Below are 14,879 nucleotides of genomic sequence, written 5' to 3'. Positions count from 1 at the left end.
TGTCCCAATGGTTTCAGAAAGACAGAAACCCTAAGAAGAAACATAAATTGCCCAGAATGCTTAATGTAGTAATTTATTTACAAGCACTACTAAAAAGTAATAAAACAGTACTTAAACTAAATGAAACTAACTGGTTTTAGGAACTCCAGACACTGAAGAAAGACATGTACTTCTTAGAGATGTTAAAGATTCGTCAGCCTGTCTTGGAGCTGCGGGGCACAGACTGGACAACGCGGATCACCTCAGGCTCCTGCCCTCAGGCACCACAGACCTGCCTCAGACGCAGGTAAGCTAAGGCCTAGCATGAATATTTGTTTCCAAGACCCTTCCTCCTGACTTATTCCTTTGCAAAATGAGGTGATTGCACAGCAAGATCTTAACTTATGCTTCTTGTTCAAAGATTCTGTGCTTTCATTGTAGATAGCCTGCTCCAAGAGAGCTCGAATTCTGTCCCCAGTAAGTTTTAGCTTTTCTGTCTTGGTCAGGCCACAGTTTAGATGATTCCCAGGGAGCCTGGAGACTCTGGGTTCATCATCAAACTTTGTAAAAGTGTGACCTGGGGCCAGTTACTTAACCTCTTCATGACTTGGTCTTCCCTTCTGTAAACTGGGGACAATAGTAACCCTGCCTGGCTTTGCACTGTTCCTTGGCTTGTAGGAAATCCGCAATAAATGTTAGCCGTTATTATTAAAACTATCATTCAAGGAAGATTATTAGCACCACAGAAAACCTGTGCTCATTGCTGCTCTAAAAGGTCCCTGCTATTCCAAAATAAAAAAAATGGTCTGCTGTGTCGCAATCAGATTCACGGATCTTCACTGTGTCTTGTGGGACAAGCCAGCCTGATGGTGAAGCACTGGGCTCCAGGGGGTCCATGTCCCTGTCCAGTGTAAGACGCAAGCACTCCGGGGCCCCGTGGGTCCGCGAGCAGAAGGAATGAGGTGTCTCACCAGGTCATGGCTGTGAAGGTCACAGGAAACAGAAGCCACCAGTAATAGTCCCACTTCTCCGAGAACACGGCCATGAGCAGTCCCACCAGCATGCCGTTGTATCCATGGAGGCCGGAGGCGATGGCAGACCTGGGGGCGGGGGGAGAAGGGACAGTTACTTTGCATCTGAATTTGGTGGTGCTTGTGGGGCCCCCTTGGTACTCCCAGAAACAAGTCAGCTTACTCCTGAATGTTGGGCAGTCACATAGCTGCCAGCACCTTCCCAGATTACCACCCCCTCAGCCCCGATTACCCTGCTGTTCTAGAATTAAGGCTTCTCACCGTGTCTGAGCTCTCCCCTCGGCTTCTCAGGGGTGGGTGTCTCTGCCTGCTAAGTATAGCGGGAGATCTAACAGAAACCTGAGTATGACACTGGGGAAGGGGTGTGTGTGTGTGTGTGTGTGTGTGTGTGTGTGTGTGTGTGTGTGTGTGTGTGTGTAGGAGACAGGGAGGCAGGGAGGAAGGGAAGGAGGAGGAGAGAGTGCATTCTGACTGCATGGTGTGAAGCTGTAATTGTCACCGAGGATGACAGTGCGTCCCCGAGTGGATGAGCTGAGCCTGCTGGGGATGTGTACATGCCTCTCCCCTTGGCAGGGCAGGGAGAGGCCCAGAGGTGGGGAGAATCCAAGTCTGAGTCTATCCTCTCTTCATTTCATCAGGGAAGTCTATGTGCACCTCAGCTTCTCTCCCGGATGCTAACAAACACTGCCCTTGACCCTGGCCATAGCTCTGCTGGCTGGGGGGACAGGGAGCAGTGTGAGGGAGGGACTGGGCCAATCCCTGCAAGACCCCTGCCTGAGCTTGAGCTTTGTGTGCTGTGCCCTGTCCCTGTCCTTGACTGGAAGTTGCCCAGGGGAGCTCAGGCTGGAGCTCATCCGTCCGACATCAGCGTAACAACAGACAGCAGCGTCCGTCTGGTGCACAGAGGGTTCCAGGCCTTGCCTCGCTGTTGAATGGCTGTGTGGGAATGCTAGAGCTCTTCACCGGCTGACCGTTCGTGCCCAGCAAGGGCGTCTAGAAGCACGAGCGCCCTGAGAGGGAGGCAGGGAGCTCTGGCTAGAGGAGGGCTCCTGCCTGGCAGAGACCATGGCTTAGGTCCGGAAGGGGGGGAGCTTCAGCTCTGGAGGGGCCGGGAGAGCCGCTCTGCTAGCGGCCGGGGGCAGCTGGAGGGTGGGAGGGGGAGGCTCTAGACGGTTGCCAACAAGAAAAGCTGAGCACATGGCCCTCGTGGGGGGACACTTGTACGGGACACGGGACAGTGGGTGGGCTGCTCCCGAGGCCATGAACATATGGGGCAGCTGGGCACAGGTGGGGGGGCCGGGAGGGAAGACCACTGGGGTTCAGAATGTCCTCGGGACTAGAATATCTGTCTGAAAAGCATAAACCCATGTTTGGGAAAATACTTAACTTTTAGGGGTGACTGCGTTTTATCTACACTTTCCCATTTCTGTTCAGTGTTAGAATTTAGGATTTTTTTGGTTTTAATACCAGTTGCTTCAGGCAAACTGAGCAAAGACGGCCGGCCCCTCGCGGGGCCTAGCCGGTAGCCCCAGGGGCAGGGTGTAGGGGAATGGCAGGAATCACACCAGGGAGCCCAGGGGCGACAAGATTAGGGCCACAGCTGAGGGCTGCCTCCATCGTTGCCTCTCCCTGGCAACGTCCCCTCCCAGGACACTTTACCAAACCTTTGGTGGCTTCTGGGTTTGGTTGTCAAAATGAAACTCATTACCTTACGTCCCACTCTGACCATCAGAAATACAAAGGTAGGTTTAACCCTAATGCCAAAAAGGTCTTCATGAGGACCACGTTCCATCAGGCCACTGCGGCATTAGAGTCGATGACCTGGAGTTCCTCTCTGTGAAGTACAGTCTCTGGGCCAGTGGGGGTAGGGGAGCAGGGGTGAGGGGAGACACGAGGCTGACGGAGGAGGAGGCGGGCAGCGGGGCTAGTGGACCGGAAGTCTGGGTGGTCAGGGGAATGCGGGTAGGGGAGTCGGGGTGGTGGAGAGGGATGGTGGCGGTTAGGATTAGAATATGGAGCATTCAAAATGACTTCCTGTCCTGAACATGCTTAGAACATTGCCAGGGAGAGAAGCCTCAGAAAGCAATTAGAGAACCATCCCATAGAGTTACTGGGGTATGTTCTGGGGTTGTCCAGTGAGAAAGGAGGGTTCAGAGAGCACTGAGGTAATCAGGGCCGGCTCCCTGTAAGCGGGGGGCGGATTTGAAAGGATGGTAGGGTTAGATAGGCAGAAGCAAAAGTGCTTAATTGGGAAGAGTGGGATGCTGGGTGGGACATATGGTGCGGCCCATCAGAGACGGCTTCGGAAGCCAAACTGGCATAGACTCGTCTCAGTGCAGATGTCTGGGAGGATTAGGCAGGCGTGCTTGGTGTCTCCCCTCTAACACTGAGGTCCATGAAGCAGCTCTGTGAATGGCCTGGCAAGTCTACCAGTAGGTTATGGTTGGGAAGAAAGTCGGAGAAGCAGACTGTCAGCGCAGGAAGGGACTCTGGCTCCTCGAAGGCGAGCTAGTAAGTTGTCGCTCTCACAGATGAGGACAATGGGGCCAGGAGGGGAAGCACTGGCCCAAGGTCACAGAGCTAAAGAGGCAGTGGGCTGGACAGAGTTCGGGTGAGTTTTACCAAACAGTGATGAAGCAGTGAGACCAGAGGCAATCCCGTCAGGGGCCCAATTCTAAGCCAGCTGGCCCCTGAGATGGTAAGGAGGAAGAGGGACCCTACTGGTTGAAAGAGAGACACAAAATCCTGGCTGGAGCCTACTTTTTATGTCACACACAGACCTGCACCCCAGAGAATTCAGCCTCTCATTCATCCAATTTGGAATGGCCTCCTGGGGTCCCCCAGGGCCACCTGAGAGATGCATGAATGGCTTCTCAGGGGAGACAAGTCGACTCACAAATTTGCCCTGGTGGCATCTGGAATGTCAGGTGCACCCGGAGGCAATGTGGTGTTGGTTACAACAGTCAACTCTGATTACTCCCCATTCTCTGGGTTCACCAGGGAGCCTCTGGCCTTGCTGTCCATGCGGTCTATGTGCCAAGGAGAGCACTCACCTCAGCCTAGAAGATGTGGGCCATGTGTCACACCCCGAGACCGGCCATCCACTGATTATGGTACCTCCCTGTCTCCTTTCTCTTACTTGTGAAGTGTGGACCCTCTAACCATCACTATCTGCCTTGTGAAGTGGCCGTGAGAATCATGATAGTGCATGATAGTGCTTTCCAATCTTTTTGCAGTAACCCACGGCAAGGAGGGAATATACTTGGTAGCATGACCTGGTTCTCTCTCTCTGTCCCCCTATACAACACATCCCAACATTAATGAAACAAAAATTTCGCAAAAATATTTAGTACCTATGAATGACTCTAATCTGTTTTATTCTATTATTTTACTTTTTAAAAATGCTGTTGACATTTAATTCATGATCCACAAATGGATGGGTGACCCCCAAATTGAAAGACACTAAAAATATGTCCATTCCCAAACTTCTCTGATCATCAGAAGCACCCAGACGGGTCTTGTTAAAACACTCCTTCCCAGACCCATTGAATGGGACTATCCGAGGGAACAGAAGTGGTTGGGCTGAAGAAGACACATTTCTTAACAGTCAGCCCAGATGATTCTAGCCATCAGCAAAGTCTGGGAACACTGCGACAGTGTGGGGCAAAGTTGGAGATGGTCCGGTTACAGAAAACGCTGCTTATTATTGTTCCTGGACTTTGTGGCCCCCAGTGTGGGGGTGGGGTGGGGGTACTGCCTCCTGCCTCCACTCTGCCCTCCCTCTTCTCCCTCCCTTCTCTCTCCCAGGTCCCATGTTTCCAGCTCAAACCCTGCCCTCTCTCATCTCCCCTGACACTTAGAGACGTCTGTCTTTTTTTTTTTTTTTTTTTAAGATTTTATTTATTTGACAGAGAGAGACACAGCGAGAGAGGGAACACAAGCAGGGGGAGTGGGAGAGGGAGAGGCAGGCTTCCCGCGGAGCAGGGAGCCCGACGCGGGACTCGATCCCAGGACCCCGGGATCACGACCTGAGCCGAAGGCAGACGCTTAACGACTGAGCTGCCCAGGTGCCCCAGAGACATCTGTCTTTTCTGAGCTCTCCAGCATATACTGTTTCTTATTATTCTGAGACATTTCTTGCCTCAAATAGACTGTAGGCTCTGTGAGGGAAGAGCCACTTAAGTGTTCCTTTGCACCTGCTTCCCAGGGAGTGTTTCCAGAAGGATCTACAGTCAAAAGGAGCCTAGTGCTGTCACTTGCTGTGAGCACAGGAGTAGTTTAATTCTGTTTAATTCTGTAGAGACCTCCAGTGACTGGTTCAAAGCTGATCTTCAGGAGGCTTTGGGCTGCCCGGTAGGATAATGTTGGCCGATCAGTCTCGTAAACACTTCTCGACCTGTCCACCTCAAGACCCCGCGACCAACCACAGACAGGGACCTACCTGTCCTGGTTCAAGGCGAGGGCAGTTAAGGTTGAGACCACTGTCCCTAGACCCCCGGTAATCGTCCACCAGGGATTCTGGATCAGGAGTCCTATGAAGATGATGAGTCCGCTGAGAGGGTTGTTGACAAACATCACCTGAGCAGCCCCCCTCAGGACCCAGTCTGAGAACTGGAGGGCCAGGGGCTTATCTGAAAGAGACAGAGCCGTGAGCAGGGGTCAGCTTGGGCCTCCCTGCTGGACCACTGGCTGGCGTGGCAACCAAGGCAAACAGAGATGCAGGGCCCAGGACATTTCCTCTCATTCGGCCTGGCACCCAGTCCAAGTCTCTGAGTGCCTAGGCAATCAGTCCACAGTGGGTGTTAGCTTTTGCCATACAGACTGAGGCACCGTGCTGAGACCAATTTAACACCGTTCCAGCCATCAGCTTTGTTGGCAAGGAAGCCTCGGGAGCATTCCAAGGGGAATTTATTGGTCCAAGGGAAGGCGTGAGGAGGGAAGGAAACTCTCTTTTTGTGTTGTGCCGTAAGGCTCAGTTGAGAGCTGGTATCTGAGCAGCAAAGAAAGGAGTCTGGAGAAAAGGAGCTGAAACAGAAATGGTTTCAGCCCAGCAGTGCAATCGTATTGAGTTAGGACCTGGGGGAAGCCAGGCCTAGAAGAGGGGACATATATTCTGCCTCGCTCTCTGGTTCGGTTTCTAGGACAGCCTCTATAGATGTGGGTGATGAGGATAGGGGTGTTTGTTGCAGTATTTAGTTGAGGGAAACTAGGAGAAGAAAGCCATTGAAAGGAGAGAAAGAATGTTGGAATATGGGGGAGGGCGATGTCAGTATTTTCTCGGCACATAGTAAATGGCTGTGGAACAAGGGAAGGAAAGATCACTGGGGAATGGCTTATATGTTGCTAAAGTGGTTGTCCTCTACCTATTCCATGTAGGGGTGAAGAATTTGCAAAGAACTAAAATCAGTAAAGTGCATTTCATTCTGAACCCCTGGGAATCCCAAGTTAGTGGGGCACCTTAGACCCACCCACGGCCAACTCAGGGCGAGAGCACTCCACCTGGGGGTCCTCTCAATGGGTGAACGAGGAAGCAGCTTCCTCCACCCAGGCCAGAGCGGCGGGGGGGGGGGGGGGGGGGGGCGGGGGGCTGCTTCTTCCCTGGGCATTTGCTTACCTTTCAGCCAGCCCCTGCACTCTTTCATCTCCCCTGTGAGGTAGCCCACTGCTTGGAAGAGGCTGATGCCCCCCAAGCCTGCAGAGCTCCGATGGGCTGCCCCACTTTCTCTCCTTTTAGTCCTTTCGCTGGGTTTTTCCATTTTCACAATATGGCTGTCTTCATTGGATGAACGGAGATCCTTTTAAGAGAAACCGTGACAAACTCTCAGATAATACGTCTTTTTGAGAGCAGGGGCACTTGGGGATAGGGAAGCTTGTTGGCTGTTCTGACAAAGGTAAATGATCATAAGACCCCTGTCCACTCTCTACTGCTGTCCAGGGTGCCACATGCAGGCCAGTCTTCCAGGACGACTACACACTCCTCACAGCAGGGTTCCGGAAACTTCTGTGCTCTGGATCCCTTCTGTCAGCTTACAAGGCCATGGACTTCCTTCCAGAAGTGATGTTTGGAAGTGAATAAAATAAACAGGATTGCAAAGAAAACCAGTTATATTTAAAAATAAAAAAGTCTGTGATAGACATACAGGTGTGGCCAATCCAATACCTATTATAATTTCAAAGTAACAAGGAGTGAGTATGTGGGGCCTCCTCACGCCAACTCAGGACAACTTTATATGGCCACCTGAGATCCAGAGCTCACTATAGGGTCGCCTGGGGCCCTTACTGCCCGATTTCTCCTTCTGCCTAATCCTGCTGCCTTTCCTCCTCTACAGGTATTGACCCCAAAGGCACACCCCAGTAAACTTCTTACATGCAAATCTCCATCCCAAAGTCACCCTACTGGGGGAACCCGACCTGTGACAAGGGCAACAATCCCAGTGCGGATAGGGCTGTTGTTCGTTACCTATGTTTATAATCAAAGAAGTGCTACAGTTCATTGGAAGTTGGTGAAATAAAGGTGAATCACTTTCCCCATCCAAGTTCACACCTCCTCAAGCCTACCTGTGGGCCCCTTGGTCAGGACTGCTTGTTCTAAAACTACACTGTTCACTATCGTAGCCAACAGGACACGTGGCTGTTGAGCACTTAAAATGTGGTCAATTCGAATTGAGATAGGTTCCAAGTGGATTTTGAAGACTTAGTATGAGAAAAGAATGTGTAAAATATCTCAGTGATACTTTACACTGGTTAAATAATGAAATAACAGTATTATATATATTCATATATATTAGGTTAAATAAAATATAGTATTAAAACTAATTTTACCTTCCTTTTACTGTTAAAAATATGGTTAATAGACATTTAAACATATATGTGTGGCTCACATTATATTTCTATCGTACACTGATGGTCTGTAGATTTCTCTAACCTCCTCCATACATCAAAACTTCAATGTCTTGAGGATATCACTGCAAGTGGTAGAGTAAGGACCTCCACAAATTCTTTCATAAAGGCAATATACATTCTTCTCTATTGCACATGGAACATTCTTAGTATAGACCATGTTAGGCCATAATAGAAGTAAAACATTTTTTTTTTTTTTGCCCTAAGTAAAACATTTTTACTGATATAAAAGTATCAGTAAATTTAAAGGCATTAAAATCATACAAAGGATGTTCTTTCTCTCTCTTTTTTTGAAGATTTCATTCATTTGAGAGAGAGTGAGAAAGCCCAAGCAGCGGGACCAGCAGAGGGAGAGGGAGAAGCAGGTTGCCCGCTGAGCAGGGAGCCTGACTCGGTCCCCATCCCACAACCCTGGGATCATGACCTGAGCCGAAGGCAGATGCTTAAGCAACTGAGCCACCCAAGCACCCCTGTTCTCTCTTTTTAAAAAGATTTTACTTTTAAGTAATCTCTACACCCAACGTGGGGCTTGAACCCACAACCCCAAGATCAAGAGTTGTATACTCTTCCAACTGAGCCAGCCAGGTGCCCCCAAAGTATGTTCTCTGACCATGATGGTGTGAATTTAGAAATCAAAAGCAAAAGGAAATTTGGGAAATAATGTGGCAATTAAACAACATGCTCCTAAATAATCAATGGATCAAAGAGGAAATCAGAAGAGAAATTAGAAAACTACTTTGAGATGAATGAAAACAAAACGCAACTTATCAAAACCTATGGGATGCAGCTAAATCAGTGTTCGAGGGAAATTGTAGGTATAAAGACCCATGTGAAAAAAAGAAATATTCTGTATCAACAACCTAACCTTTCACTTTAAGATACTAGAAAAATAACAGCGAACCAAACACAAAGCAAGTAGAAGGAAGGAAATAATAAACACTATCATGAAAATAAATGAAATAGGGAAGAAAAAATATAGGAAATCCATGAAACTAAAAGATAGTTCTTTGCAAGGATCAAAATTGACTAACCTTTAGCTAGACTGACCAAGTTAAAGAGAGAAGATTGAAATTACTAGAATCAGAAATGAGAGAGGAGACATTACTACCAACCTTCAAGAAATAAAAAGGGTTATGAGGAAATGGATTCTAAAGAAATGGATAATGGTATGCTAACAAATCAGATAACCTAGATGAACTGAATACATTTTTAGATAGGCACAAGCTATCAAACTGACTCAAGAAGAAACAGAAAATCTGAATGAACTTATAACAAAGTAAATGACTGAATTAGTAGAACAAAAACAAAAACAACAAACAAAACACTTCCCACAAAGAAAAACCCAAGTTCAGGGGCGCCTGGGTGGCTCAGTCGTTAAGTGTCTGCCTTTGGCTCAGGTCATGATCCCAGGGTCCTGGGATCAAGCCCTGCACTGGGCTCCCTGCTCTGCGGGAAGCCTGCTTCTCCCTCTCCCACTCCCCCTGCTTGTGTTCCCTCTCTCGCTGTATCTCTTTCTGTCAAATGAATAAAAAATAAAAAAATAAAAAAAACCTTTATAAAAAAAAAAAGAAAAATCCAAGTTCAGATGGCTTCACTTGTACATCTGCCAAATACTTAAAGGATTAATAACAGGACTTCTCAAAAACTAGAAAAGGCAACACTTCCTAGCACATTCTATGAGGCTAGTATTACCCTAACACCAAAGCCAAAGACATCACAAGAAAGAAAACTACAGGTCAATCTGCTTTGTAAATATAGATGCAAAAATCCTTGACAAAATACCACCAAGCCAGATTCAGTAACATATAAAAATAATTATGGCCAAGTGGGATTTATTCTCAGAATTTAAGACTGTTTCAACATATAAAAATCAATCAATAATTATTAACAGAGTGAAAGAAAAAACCCACATGATTATCTCAATAGACACAGAAAAACCACTTGAAAAATTCAGCAACCTTTCCTGATAAAAACATTTAGCAAACTAGGAATAGAAAGGAAATTCCTCAACTTTAATAAAGGGTATCTACTAAAAACCCACAGCTAATATTATATGTATTATATGTAAAGATGGGACGCTTTCCCTTTAAGATCAGGAATGAGACAAGGGTGTTGGTTCTCTGGTCACTTCTATTCAACACTGAACTACAAGTTCTAGCCAGAGCAATTAGGTAAGAAAAAAACAAACAAAAGGGACCCAGATTGGAATGTAAACTATCTCCATTTGCAGATGGCACATTCTGTTATATGGCATCTTCTTAAAAAATCTATTTAAAAAATTCCAAAAAACTATTAAAGTTAATGGACAAGTTCAGCAAGTTTGCTGGATAGAAGATCAATATACAAAAATCAATTTTAGTTTTATACGTGGGCAATGAACAATCCAAAAATATAATGAAGAAAACAATTCTATGAAAGCCTGAAAAAGAATAAAATATTTTGGAATAAATTTAACAAAAGGACACTGTATACTAAACTAAAGGTTTTGTACAAGTGTTTTATACTAAAAACTACAAAACATCAAAAGGAATTAAAGACTTAAATAAATGGAAATATATCCTATGTCCATGGATTGGAAGACTTGTTAAAATGTCAATACTCCTCAAGTTGATCTATAGATTTACTACAATCCTTATCAAAATCCCAGTTGCTTTTTTTCTTCCTGCAGAAATTGAAAGTCAGATCCTAAAATTAATACAGAAATTCAAGGGTCTCAGAATAGATGAAACAGTCTTGAAAAGGAAAAACAAAGTTGGAAGACTCACTCTTGATTTCAAAAACTTACTACAAAGCTACAGTAATCAAGATGGTGTGGTACTGGCATAAGGACAGACATACAAATCAGTTAAAGTTGAGAGCCCAGAAATAAACCCACACACAATGGTCAATTGATTTTTGATGGCAGTGTCAAAACAGTTCAATGGAGAATGAATAGCTTTTTCAATATGGTGCTGGGACAACTGGATATCTACTTGTAAAAGACTGAAGTTAGACCCCTACTTGACACCATATACAAAAGTTAACTCAAAATGGATGAAAGACTTACACGTGAGTGCTAAAATATAAAACTGTTAGATAAAACATAAGACTAAATCTTTGTGACCTTGGATAAGAAAATGGTTTCTTAGATATGACACTAAATGCGTAAGCAATCGAAGTCAATAACAGATAAATCAGACGTAGAATCACAAACTGTGCTTTTAAGGACACTATCAAGACTGTGAAAAGACTTACAGAGTGGGAGAAATTATTTGTGAATCATATAATTGGCAAGGGTCTAATATCCAGAATATATAAAGAACCGTTAAGTCCACAATAAAAAGACAAATAACCCAATTGAAAAAAATGGGCAAAGGACTTCAAAAGACATTTTTCCGAAGAAGATATACAACTGGCCAGTAAGCACATGCAAAGATGCACAACATCAATTTGACATTAGGGAATACTAATCAAAATCACAGTGAGATGTCAGTTCACATCCACCCATGCTATTAATAAAAAGACAGTAACAAGTTTTGACAAGGAGGCCGAGGGGCATGACGTGTACATCACTCGTGAGAACGCACAGTGACGCGGCGACTTTGGAAAACAGCTTGGCAGTGCCTGAAAATGTTAAACATAGAGTCACCATATGACCCAGGAATTCCACTTCTGGATATATACCCAAGAAAAAGAAAAACATGTATCTGCACAATACTTTCTACACAAATGCTCATAGTAGCATTTTTTGTAACAGGCAAAAAGTGGAAACACCCAAATGTCCATCAACTGATGAACGGGTAAATAAACTATGGTATACTCATACCATGAAATGTTGTTTGGCCATAAAAAGTAATGATGTACTGATTCATGCTACAACAAGGATGCACCTGAAAACATTATGCTAAATGACAGAAGCACTTCACGGAAGCCCATATATTATATGATTCCATTGACATGAAATGTACAGAATAGGCAAATCCACAGGGACAGAAAGTAGACGGGCGGGTGCCAGGTGTGGGGGAGGGGGGAATGCGGAGCGACTGCTGATGAGTATTTTGCGTTTCTTTTCGAGGTGATGAAAATATTCTGGAATTCACTGGTGGTGATGTTGGCGAACTTTGTAATCATGCTAAAAACCAGTGAAATGTACATTTTAAAGGGGTGAATTTTATGGTCTATAAATTTTATCTCATTAAAAAAACAACAACTTTAGTGGTCCTGGGTCCCTCTCCACTGTATCAGTTCAGGGAGCGTTAAAAGCTAAACTTTGAACACTGGCCTTACTTTGGGAGACGATGATAAAGTAAGTCAAGGGAGCAGGTCTAAAGGGAAGGATTTGGGGGATTGGTTGGAAGACTGGTGTGTGAGTGTGTGCATTCCCTACTTGTCTTTAAAATCGTGCTGCACACAGAACCACATTTTCCATCGTAGGCCAAATAGGACCGACCAGGGGTGTGACCCTGTGCTGACCGGGGGCAGAACGTCCCCGGGCAGTGGCCCCTTCAGGCCACTGTGCAACGCGTGCCCTGGGAAGCTGGGAAGGTGGCGTCTTTCATCCCCCTTCCTCCCCCACCCGCTACCTGGGAGACGTGCTGGGAGGGACACTCCTCACCTTCTCTTCGGGCATCTCCAGGAGGGGCAGGGCCAGGTGTGTATCCTGGGGGCTGGAGGGCCAGCTCGGGTTGGTAAACTCTGACTCATAGAGTTTGTATCTGCCGGAAAGAGGCTCGGCCAGGAGAGGGCTGCTGGGAGGGTCAGACATTTTCCTCAGTCAGAGGTCCTGCGACTGCAGAGGAAAGGGGGACAATGGTGAGTCAGGATGGGGCCCAGAGGGATGTGGCTGAGGCTGGATGGAGGCCTCCGGAGGCACAGGACCAATTGTTGCTGCCAGGGAGGCCTGGGGCCATTCCTCCACCTCTGCGGCCTTACATTTCAAAATCCCCCCATTCTTCCGCGTCTGCTGTGAAGAGTTCCCTGACCACCCAGTTGCAATAGATGCCTCTTTTTTTCTTCTGGTCACGGAAATAGATTTTCTCTACCTTTCATATTATCCATTGTGCTATCTTACTGTAGTCGTTGCAAATATACTTTCTCTTTGACAACCACACATAGGCCTGAGTCTTCTAACGGAGTGGGGATCTAAGAGAAACTCATTTTCTTACTTGCTCTGGAGCTTATATTGATTGTGGGCTACCTCCGGTCCTCCCCCTCTCTTCCCTCTGCCCTCCGTGCCCTTTCCAGCACTTTCCCCCTCTTCCTTCCCCATGAACAGTACTGAAGCGGCAGCTCTGGTATAATCTACTAGAAGCTGTGCGTGCCAGGCTGGAGGTCCCTCCGGGTGGGGCTCCCTTTCCCTTCGCTACCCGGACTGGGGTTTAGGCCATGACTAGCCTGTGGAGCAACCTCTGCCCGCGGTCCTCAGTTTCCTGGTTCACTATTGGCTGCCGCCTGGGAGAGCCCGCTTCTTCCTATTCGGCCACCGTAGCCGTTCTCTTCTTCGGCCTCCTCCGGCTCAGGGACGTCTTCATTTATTTACCGTTTCTTTGATAGGTGGTTTGGATCTGCATGGTCCCCTCTCAGTATGACCTGGAGTTTTCCCTATTGTTCCACGCGGCCTCCCCCGAGTTGCAAGACAGCGTATCTTAGGGCAGTGTTTGCAGATCCCTAGCATGGGTGCTAGCCTTCCTCACACTTACCTCTGCAGACGCTGCTAGCGGACTGCGGGGTTCTCTCCCAAAGCGGAGGAAGTCCCCTTCCTGTGCTTGCATTAGTGCCCCTTCCCAGGGCTATTTCCTCCTCCTGTGACAGGAATTCCTGTTCTTCACCGTTGCTTCCAGACCCCTGCTCACCTTGCTGGTGCAGAAAGCCCTCTTCTTTGAGGCTTATACCTATTCCCTCACTGCTCACTGCTGTGTTACCGACTTCCTGGTCGTTCACTTGTTCAGTGAAGACTTTAGGGGCTCCTATGAGTCATCTTCATCTCCACTCCAATAATTTTCAGCAACTTCAATGGTCTGGACTTTGACACTGACCTCACTGACATTAACTCATCACTTCATTCTCTGACTTCGCAGACCCCTGTCCTGTCTTCCTCATTTCCAGGGGCCTTCTCCACCTCTTCTTTTCAGCCTCTGATTCCCATGGTCACCACATGGACTTGATACCACACAAACTATCAAGTCTCAAAGGTCTGGTTCTCTCCTCTGGACTTCCAGCTCACCTGCTCAAGTGCGCCCCCCCCCCCCGCCCCCCGCCCAGCGCTTTCACTTGCAGGAGACCTCCAGTCCCTCAGCTCCACCCACTCCGTACCCTCCCTTGCCTCCTCCACCAACTTAGACTTCACAGCCCATCATTTCACTTCTCTCAACACCCTTGCTCTGCTCTCCCCGCTCCCTCTCTCACGCCTGTGTGGTGAAATCCTGGCCGGGCTAAACCCAACCCTCCGTCTCATCCAGGCTTTCATCAAGCAACTGAACAGTGTGTGAGAAAAACTGCCTAGCTGGGTAGGCTGCCATCACGTAAGGTTTATGCTTGCCATCCTCTTGGGTGGACTCTTGGCACTTCCCTTTCTGTCTCTGGCCAGCCCAGACTGGTTTTGCCGCAGCTGCCCTTGCTGTAAGACCTCCATGTTGGCAAATCCAAAACATCGTTTGGTCTTCATCTCATTAGACTGCTCAGGGTGTCCACACAGCTGACCGTCCCTCCTTGACACACTTTCCTCTTTTTGGCATTTCCATCGATCCTCTCTCTAGCTGTTCCTTCACACTGTCCTTGGCTGGCTCCTCCTGGAAATATGAGCATTCTGTTGAGCTCTGTTCTGGACCATTTTCTCTTCACTGGTACTCCTACCCAGCTGACATCAGCTCTCGCCATGGCTTTATCCTCCATCTGTATACCTATGACTCCCAAACTGAATATTTCCAACCCAGTTTTGAGCACTGGATTCACAGATTTAATTGTCTACTTTACACTTGCATGTGGATGTTC

General features: G+C 47.2%; 1 protein-coding gene across 13 annotated transcripts in view; it reads right to left on the bottom strand.

Moving 5' to 3' along the window:
- Positions 1–14,879, bottom strand: part of SLC14A2 (solute carrier family 14 member 2) — a 497,483-nt gene that overhangs the window by 38,618 nt on the left and 443,986 nt on the right. For 11 of the 13 annotated variants that reach the window (XM_027577555.2, XM_027577562.2, XM_035724077.1 and 8 more), the window contains 4 exons: positions 12,505–12,678; positions 6,625–6,805; positions 5,452–5,641; positions 951–1,079 (listed from right to left, as the gene is read on the bottom strand). In XM_027577555.2, coding sequence (XP_027433356.2) covers positions 951–1,079; positions 5,452–5,641; positions 6,625–6,805; positions 12,505–12,654 — 650 coding nt within the window. In that variant the 5' untranslated portion in view covers positions 12,655–12,678. Of the gene's footprint in view, positions 1–950; positions 1,080–5,451; positions 5,642–6,624; positions 6,806–12,504; positions 12,679–12,821; positions 13,241–14,879 lie in introns of those variants that run through there. The other 2 variants (XM_027577565.2, XM_027577564.2) reach the window with 2 other exon arrangements.

Source organism: Zalophus californianus, chromosome 14 (assembly GCF_009762305.2).
Source record: "Zalophus californianus isolate mZalCal1 chromosome 14, mZalCal1.pri.v2, whole genome shotgun sequence".
NCBI lineage: Eukaryota > Metazoa > Chordata > Mammalia > Carnivora > Otariidae > Zalophus > Zalophus californianus.
Note: the sequence above shows the minus strand (reverse complement) of the source record. Positions and strands in the feature narration are given on the sequence as shown.